Raw genomic sequence first — 10,255 nt, forward strand, 5'->3', positions numbered from 1 at the left:
TCCCCCCCACACCCCCCCCCCCCCCCCCCCCAGTCCAAGGGTAGTTCTGCCACTGTTTGCCTTTCATGTTAGGAGATATGCTCTGTTTTTTTTGGTCCAGGAACATAGTGTTTTTTAAGTCACCCAAATTTTCATTAGGTGAGGGTGAGGACTAGAGAGAGGATTTTGTTAGATGAATGGGATGAATGTGGCCACGTTGAAATTGATCTTACTAATTCATATACTTATTGTACCTTTTTTTTTTTATAAGCTAACAATGAAGTGAAAATTTTCAGATTAAAAAAAACACTATTATCTTTCACAATAATAATAATTAAAATAATCTTCTACCAAACCAAGTTTAAAATTTCTCACCACTTTAGCCTCAAGTTACGATTGAGTGGCTGCAGTGCTTAGATGGAAAGAAATTGAATGATATTGCCATAAGTTGCATACCAGATGTGTTAAGAGGAAAATCGACATCACTACCCGATGGTATCAGAGATTTCAAAAGAACTGAAGCAAATAAGAGTAAATAAACTACTCTCAAGGTTATACAATAACCGAAAGTTGAGGAAAATATTTCTTGCGGTAGAGAAATTATTTGGTTGACTTAGATCAATCGTAGGTCCATAGCCAATGACCCAATTAGTCATTATACATATTTTCAAATACATTGTTATATATATATATATATTTTTTTTTTTTTTTTTTACACTTTTTCATTGAGTTAATCTCACATTTTATTTTGAGTACATTGATTAATTTCTTGAATTGTAAATAAATACATTGATTAATGTCTTCAATTAATTTTTATTTAATATGAATTGATTATCTTTATTTATTTATTATATAGTTATTTATATATTTTTATTGATGCAAACTAATATTTTTTAGAATATATATATATATTTTTCAATCTTATCTTGTAACCTTGCCCCCCTAAACTAAAATCCTAGCTCCACCACTGATTGTTTCCTCTAACTAGTGAAGGGATGAAGCATGACAATAGGTTGTGGCAATTTTTGTGTTTAACTTTTTGTGAGTTTGACAATTTAATAAAATAAACAATAAAGCAGGGACACAACATTTTTACAATAATTTTACAATAAAGCTTTGGTGTTAAGCGATTAATGGTAAATAAAAAAATAATATTAGTAATTTACTTAGATGAATTTACCACCTAAATTTTGTTGTAAAATTGTTATGAAAATTGTAGGGTCAAGATTTGTAACCCAAGCCTAAAAGATATGGGATGTGAGCCCAATAAGCTCAATATAATGAATTTGTAGAGAGTAGATGAAAGAATTGGACTGTTTGTGAAATAAACAACAGTTACTCAAGATCTTAAAAAATAAACAAGTACAAAAACACACTTGAAATTTGAATAAACTGATGTCCAAGGAGATAAATTATTGTTTGAAAGGCTAGTACAATTCTTAGAGCTACAGTAAATTTTCCTTCTTCTTCTCTTCCTCGACTTTTCGATACCCCTTTCATGATAGGTCTATTACATTTATATAGTTTTCTTTTAGACTATCTTGATCGTACACTTGTTCTTCATCTAAGCATTCACTTGAGTATATGTCCCATTAGATATCTTCTTTGGTTCTCCATGAGTGGTGGCAGTTGAGATTGCACTGTTTAGAGTCTTCTCCATATAAATGTGGCTAGAAAAATTGCTGCAGTGCATTTAATGCGATGGTAGCAGCTTTTCCCTTAGCTATTTCTCTATTCTTATCATCTTTGTACGTGTCTGAAGTTCATTCATATCGTTGGAACTTCCTGGAAGGTCACCCAAACCGCCCAGGTATTTGCTTGACCAGTACTCCTCATATCCGAGAAGGATACGCTTCTCGGACTATATTCCTTTATCATCTCCTTACGTGATTTTCCATTCCGAGGTCTTTTCCAATCATTTAATCCTTCTCGGACGTACCCACATCCTTAAATAGGGCCTAAGGCCCAATATATGAATTTGAGCTTTTATTCCCCCAATAACCTCTCAAAATTTTAATTTTTCCCTCGCATCCGAGGAGAAAAAATGAGATTTTGATCTGCCATAGAAATAAAGGCTAAAAAATGTATAAAAAAAAAAACCTGGGTTTACACATGTGAGAGCATAGATTTAGGAGCTTCATCATTGCTGCTGACGTTTCGGTATTTACGAAGTGTTTATTAATTGTTCCAGGGGGCGTTATGTCTTTTGCATCCAACGGTGAGTCATTGATCCAACAAATGATATTTTTCCTCAGGATTTAGGCAGGATAATTTCCACTCATTTTCTGGCCCCATATAAAGTCACAAAGGAGATCATTTTTCCTTCATAATTAACCAAACAAGAAATATACTTTAGCCCTTTTATGTAATTTCCCAAAAATCAAATAAGAGCCGTTAGCCGTGGAAAGATTTATCAGCGAAGAACAGAACAAACGACGGTGTAGTCTCTGTATCTTTTATTCATTTCACCATCAATCTGACAATAACAAGAACACACCTTTGTTTGTTCAATCTATAAACTTCAATATTCCTTCGCTTCTCCGTCATGTCTTTCATCCTCTTCGCCTCTCCTTTCTCCCTTCACAACTTCCTCTTCTTCTTCTTCGCACCCATCACTTAAATACTCATTCTTCTTCTTCTTCACGGCTATTACCTTAGAAGAACCCCATACTATTGCGTGGAATTTGATCATGAAGTCTCATCTTGATTTGGGTCTTTTTTATTCGGCTTTGTTGTTATATAAAACAATGAGACGTCTGGGTGTTGCCCATGATAGTTTCACGTTTCCAATAGTAAACCAAGCTGTTTCATCGCTTCAGAGTGATGTAATGTATGGAGAGAAGGTCCATTGTGTCTCAACGAAAATGGGGTTTGGATTTGATGTTTATTTTTGCAATACCATGATTGAGGTTTATTTGAAACGTGGGTGTGTAGATTATGCCCGTAAACTGTTTGATGCTATGTCACAGAGAGATTTGGTTTCTTGGACGTCAATGATTTCAGGGTATGTTGGTGAGGGAAGTGTTGGTAGTGCTTTCATTTTGTTCCAGGAAATGATGGTAAAGTCTGAACCCAATTTGGTGACTTTGATGGCAATGTTGCAGGCTTGTTGTGCCATTGAAAGTTTGATCCATGGGATGCAACTTCATGGTTATGCAATCAAGAGTGGGTTAGCAATAGATTGGTCAGTACAAAATTCAGTTTTAAAAATGTATACTAGGACAGGTAATGTTGAAGAAGTCGAAATCTTTTTCAGCAAGATTGACAGAAAGGATGAGGTTTCCTGGAATATTCTGATTTCCTATTATGCCATGAAAGGGGATATTGAAAAGTCAGTGAATATTTTTAGTGAAATGCGGGGTAGTGCTGCAATCAACATTGAGACTTTAACATTACTTATATCAGCATTTGCGAAATGTGGAGATCTTTTTCAAGGAGAAAAGATACATTGTTTAACCATTTAAAAGATACAACGTTATCCTAATGCTTTGTACTTCCTACCATTTAATAGATTAAATATTTTTTCCTTGCTTTGTCTAATTTTACTTATTGTTGACTTCTTCAAAGAGTAGTATTACAAAAAATAAAAAATAAAATGAGAAAGGGAGAATTAGAGGTTGTGGGTCATAAGTCGTAGCCATATCCATTAGAATTTGAAGTTGGGTTATGCTTAAATAAGTTAGGCTCAAATTATTTGCAAGGACTTCCACAATTTTGGGCATGTTTGGGGTGGACATATTTGATGTTATTCTCCTTCTAGGCTAGATTTGTGATCAATAATAATGGTTAGGTGCTTTTTTTTTTAATGCACTGTTGTGTATTGATGAGATTGTCCTCATTCAAGTAGTTAGCCATTTGCTCTAACATCTAAATTTAGAATGATGTCCATACTTTCCTCGTTCAAGTTTTTCATCATCCCTGAAGGTGATAATACCCTTTTGTTTTAAAGCAGTATAGAGATGATCTGTGAAATTCTTGTGGGTGTCAACACCGCAAAAACTGAGGATCACATCGTAGTTCCATCGAGGGCAAGAAGAAGAAGAAGATGATGAAGAAGCTGAAGAGGGGGGAGGAGGAAGTTGCTTGAGTGGCCATGGAAGCAATTGGTAACTTACAAGCTTGTTAAGCGATATGTGCCAGACAGTGTTTGTAGACTTAGAGAATGGGAGCAACAATAAGAGACTTTAAGTTTCTCTAGCAAGGCTATGGTTGGTGATATATGCAATCGTTTCCCTGCTTTCCACGTCCCGAACAAGTAGTCAAAACGAGTGACCTTCCAGGTGACCAATTATGAACTTCTTTTTGGTTGAAGACCAGCAATGAAGTTTCCCACTTGCTTTTGTTTTGTCTATCAAGTTGGCCATTTTCACACCATACAGTCTGGCTTTTTCGTTCTTGTTCTGAGCGTGCCGGACAAGTTAAGTTAGTGACATTTCACATTTGTCATTGTTTTTTGGACTTTCAAACCCAACTAAATTTGCTGTTTTTTCACTTGTAGCTATTTTCACGCGGGCTCCATGTGTGCAGATTTCCATATGCTTGCACAGGGAAATACCCGAAAGCTATCCAAAATAAAAGAAAAAGAAAACACTCACACATATGGAAGAGGAAGACAAGGGCCACTTTCACAATTGCACTCACTCAAAAAATCACAATTTATCAAAATGGGAAAAAAGGGTGATAAATTGATGTAAAAAATGGTGAACAAGTTTCTACCCTATCGACCACTTAAAATTGAATTTATACTTATATTTATTTAACTGGATTACTTGTGAATGTCAGTCCCTCTCTAGGTTATTTTTGTTAAATAATACTCTTTTAAAAAAAAATAATAATAAAGGACAAAGTTTGTTTGTAGCTAATAGCTACAACTCTTACTGAAAAAAAATAACATGTTTATATATTTTGGAAATCCAACAATTGGAGTGCTTGTTCTTCATGTTCTTAATATGTATATTAAATTTTATGTCAATCAGATGTTATTTACTATTCAATTTATAAATTTATTTTTAATGCATAATTTTAGATTACAAAAACTTGAAATTTAAACATTTGATTGATAATATAGCTATTGATCTTTACTCTTTTGAAAATTTTGCAAACATGAAGTATATAAGAAGAAAATGTAATCTAACTGCACAATATTCAAAATTCACATCTAATAAAATAATAATTAGTGGAGTTATAGCCTTTGGCGAACTTTGTCCTAAAATAAAAAGGAAATGGTTAGCAAGACAAAACAATAAAGATGAAATGATATATGTACTTCTCTATTAATCGAGTGGCCATCCACTCAGTATCTATAATTTCTTCAATACAACAAGGCAGTAATGCTATTATACCAATAAATGTGGTGATCTTAATAAGATAATACCTAGTAGAAAAGAAGACAAAGTGGATTATAGTAAATTGGAAAACATGGGGAAGTGGAGGGCCCCGTGCATATGGAATCTAACTTCTTCTTCTTTTTTTCTTTTCTATAAAATAAAAAATTTGTATGAGGAACCCTTCCTGACGTGGAAGATGAGTCGAAAGTTGATTTTATATGATCCACCAATTAATTTTTTATTAGAGTGGGCATCCCACTATAAATTGTGGCATAAAGTCTTTCTTCTTTATCAAACCAACTTTTGCTTTTTTCCACAGGAAAATACCTCTATATGCACAGCAAAATACCTTGAAGCTGAAAAAAAAAATAAAACAAACAGACAAAGAAAAGGAGAACGGAAAATGCTAGGAAAATACCTGGAAGGTAGAGGCCACTTGCACACGGAATCTAATACAAAATGCACTCACTCAATATCACAATTTATTAAAATTGAACAGTAATGTCACTTTGTAATATGGGAATACCTAATTGAACAAAAATATCTTTATTTTTTTAAAAAAAATTATTACAAAAAATACAAATTTTATACAAAAAAATTTATTAATAGATGTGATAATAAATATGATTGGTACTAGTTCAAGATAATAAATAAATATTAAAATTTTTGTATCTTTTATACTCTTTTTGAATAAACCCTGTGTCATAGAGTTATATATTACAATGTTAAAATATAAATAGAGAAAGTTCTCTTGTAAGAGGTAGCTTGTTGATCTTTGTAACAAATTGGTCATGAGGGATACCTATGAGCCAGCATCAAGAGAATGGAGAGATAATTTTATATGTTAACATGGGTTATTATGGTTATTCTACCAAAATTACTATATTTTGAAAGAAACTCGAGCTTCTCACAATATATCAGCATAGTGGAAGTGAAGACAATTAGGCAACACTTAATACATATAGATATATCTCTTAAAATTCAATTACTAAAACCAAGCAACATGATTTACAATTATTTGAAGTACAACCAATAAATTTTCAATTTCAAAGCAGTTATAGCTTTTGTCGACCAATTGCCTAAGATTTTTTTTTCCCCTTTCTATAGCTAATAAATATAAGTTACATATGGAAAAAGAAAACTTGGGAGCAAAATAACAGACCAATCAAATTTAAACACAAATGCATTGATTTAGGTTAATGCAAAGATAATTTAATACAAAACTAAGGTCATAGGTTGTGCTACGATAAGATGATAGTGGGTAAGCTTTGTTGCATATGTTATATAAGGGCCAAAATGGGCAAATGCCCTTTTCGCACAAAATATACAGCATTCTGCCCTCTTTCTCAAACTAATTAGGGGAATGCCCCTCTTTTGTAACTTAACAATATGAGGGTCGAATTTTTATAAAGAACTCGATATCCCTATGATCGAGTTAGTCTGACCGTTGTGCCACACTGGCGTAGCAAACGTGGCTTTTTCCCAATAAAAGAATGCTCGTGTAGTTATTCATAACTCGATAAGAATAAAATCGAGTTTACTTCATAACTCGGTAAGAATAAAATCGAGTTTGCTTCAGCAATTTGAATCCCTAAAACCCTAACGTCTCACAACGCCTATTCACTCACTCTTTCCCTGTACACTCTCTCTCCCACCACTCTCCCTCTACACTCCCTCGCTCGTTCTGCGATCAGGCTTCCCCACTCTTCCCAACTCTTCATCAATCTCACTCTCCCTATCGAGTCTCCATCAATCATTGTTGCTTCCCACCGCCGTTGATTATAGGTACGTTGCTCTCCTCTGATATCTTTTCTGATTTTGGTTAATACTAGGTTGTGTTTTATGTGGGATTTCGATTATTTTGTTGAAACTTACTTAAAAGTAGTAAATTTACTAATCAAGATGAGAATTTTGTTGTCTTTTATATGTTGCAATGATGATGATCTAAAGTATTTCTTGCTATATGGTTATGTTTGTGTGATTTTCTCATTAATGAGAATTTTGTTGTCTTTTACATGCTGTAATGATTATTTTCTCATTAATGAGTTTAAACGTGCTTGGGGTTTTGATGGGGGGTTTTGGCAAATGAGTTTGGTGGGTCTTTTACATGCTCTATGAAGTAACCTGTTCTATTAATAAATTACCATTATTTATCATAAGACAAATGAACATGAAGTAACCTGTTCTATTAATAAAATTTATTTAATAATATATGAAAGTACAGTTTATATAAAGATTTTCCATTTCTGCGATAGGTGTGGACATTGAGCTTCATGTTGGTATCGTTTCCTAATTTCATTTATTGTAGAATTTCTATTTGCTACAAACAGTATGAGTGTATGCATTGGCATTGAAAATAGAGAATACATTGCTGCTTTCATTAGAGTTCAAGCCATGACATGAATTTCATGATTTCCATTTTGTGAAGTTTGTTATATTAATCTATGCACTGACATTGAAAATAGAGACAAAATGCACATCAAAGTTTTTAACTTTTGTTTTATGATTATTAATCTTCAATTGTTTATATTAATCTTCAATTTTTTTTTCATTTGTTTTATGATTATCAGAGGGCGATTAATCTATCTTTGTCTTTCATTCTCTCTAAGAATGTGTGAGTTATAATATGTTGATTGTTACTTCAATCTATCTTTGTTTTTTCATTTGTTTTATGTTGACTATGAATCATATACTTTTTATCTTTTTGTTAAATGTTGGTTCACAAATCTTCCATCATTCATTTGAATCTTGAACCAAATGATAAAATCTCTTTTAAAATGGTAAGACAATTTGGTGATGATAGGCCACAAACTGAATAACCCTTTGTGATTAAACCAATTAATTAATTAGCCAAGTTATTAATTAATCAATTTAACATGCAAATACGTGGAAGCACAAACAAATCACCAAAAACTAAATATGCAACGGAAATTAAATGACGCGGTGATTTGTTTACGAATGGGGAAAAACCTCGCAGCAAAAACCCCATCGGGTGATTTTCAGGTCACCACTCCCGAAACTCTACTATTATCAAATCAAGCGGTTACAAGTAAAGGAATCCCAAGTACCTTACCAACCTACAGTTGAACCCTTACCCCAATACCCAATTGGACTTGATCTGTAGTGAAAATTTCCACCTTTGGTGCACGGCTCCCAAGAACGTGACTAACCAATGCGCGGATCTCAGTACGCAACTTCAAAACACCAACTAAGGAAGAAAGGTTAGCTGCAAAGTTCTTCAGTTCATCCTACACAATAAAGATCAGGAAGATGCTTGGTCACAAAACCCTTTGATGCAAATACACAGCAACTTCTTCAGAGAAGATGAACTAGGTCAAGAACTTCGTCTTTGATCACAATTTGCTTGAACAGAGATTGCTCAATGCTTTTGCAACTTGTGTACAACTTGACGACTCTTAAAACAATCCTTTTATATGTTTAGGGTTTGGAGAAAAGAAGGCCCAAAAGCATATTTACGGATCCCAAGGAAATCAGATCAGAAAATCTGATTTTATAAATCTCAACAGATAGCAGGTGTCAAGGTAGTTATCGAGCAGGTGTCGAGATTTAATGAATTTGCACTTCAGCTTGCTTTTTCTTGGACAGACTTGATGACTTCAACACTTGATCTTGAAACCTTATTTCTTGAAGTATTAAAAACATCTAGAACTATCCAATTACAAGTAGAGTGCGTTTTCTCAAAGGATTTAGCCAATTTACATAAATAAGTGACATATGTTCATGACAAGTAAGAACACATATGTCCTAACAATCTCTCTATTTGGCAATCCATGACAAAACCACAACAAACAAATGAATATATGAGAGAAGTCATAAATCACTCAACTCATATTCACTTGTTGAATACAATAAAATCTATCCTAACATAAACTCTTGAAAAATTTTGCAAGAAGAGAGTTTATGGTAAGTAGACTTTGACAACCTGTATTTCTAAAACACTTTAAACAAAACTCATCAAGGCATCTTGTGTGAAACAAAAATAATAGATTGCATACAAGTATAAAGAACATGTGTCTAAAGATAGAAAAGAAACAACACATGAAAAGAGAGGTGAAAAAAACATACATCCACATATAGAGAAAATAAGTATAATGTATGTAAAACTGGATAAAAGACCTCATATACAAGATCAATGTATCTATAAAGAATAGAAAAGAAAAAATACATCAAAACCTCAATACATCCCTAAAAAATATCAACACTCCCCCTATCAAAAATGTCCTACACTAACTCTCTCCCTAAGATGACTACTCTCATAAACCAAAATGACTCTCTCTTTTTGTCACGAGTGACAAAGGGTAGAGTGTCATGTAGACATCTCATCAGTAGAGCTCCGAAGCGTCATCATCATCACCATCACCATCATCATCATCATCCTCAGAGTCAGAAGCCGCTGGAGGAGGTGGTGAAGGAGTAGCCTTTAGAGCAAAACCACCCATGGTCGCTTGCCGTCGTGCAATACGACCAACACGAACATTCAGCTGATACAGCTCAGAGGAGAGTGTATCGAGGCGAGCATCCATGCGTTGCAGCTATGCCATGATGTCTCTAAGAGATACATCGCCTGAAGAGGAAGAAGGAGTAGATGTAGGTGGAGTAGATCTGGATGGAGCTGAAGGGGAGGGAGGAGTGGAATTCGTCGGTTTCGACTTAAACTGAGCCTCACTACATTGTACGGTAGTGGCATCTATGGCACAAATGTGTGTGAAATGGTTGGACACAGGAAAGAGAATAGAAAAATGGCGTAAATTCCTTGTGATAGCAGAGGGAAAGATAAGCTTATCACAGGACACCGAATCAAGATGAACATCTATGATAGAAAGAATAAAGTGAGAAAGAAAATCTACAGTAAGATGCTCTAAAAGAGATAACAAAAATCGAGCACGTGGCTTTGTGATAGAGTTGTAGTGAGAGAGAGGATGGAGTAC

General features: G+C 34.0%; 1 protein-coding gene across 1 annotated transcript; it reads left to right on the top strand.

Moving 5' to 3' along the window:
- Positions 1 to 2,726: 2,726 nt before the first annotated feature.
- Positions 2,727 to 3,443, top strand: LOC112038543 (pentatricopeptide repeat-containing protein CRR2, chloroplastic). Its single transcript, XM_024071362.1, has one exon. The coding sequence runs from the start codon at positions 2,727 to 2,729 to the stop codon at positions 3,441 to 3,443; it is 717 nt and encodes a 238-aa protein (XP_023927130.1).
- Positions 3,444 to 10,255: the final 6,812 nt, after the last annotated feature.

Source organism: Quercus suber, unplaced genomic scaffold (genome assembly GCF_002906115.3).
Source record: "Quercus suber isolate HL8 unplaced genomic scaffold, Cork oak 2.0 scaffold_493, whole genome shotgun sequence".
NCBI lineage: Eukaryota > Viridiplantae > Streptophyta > Magnoliopsida > Fagales > Fagaceae > Quercus > Quercus suber.

Coding starts and splice junctions, on each gene's coding strand:
- LOC112038543 (XM_024071362.1), top strand. CDS start 2,727: ATGAGACGTCTGGGTGTTGCCCATGATAGTTTCACGTTTCCAATAGTA.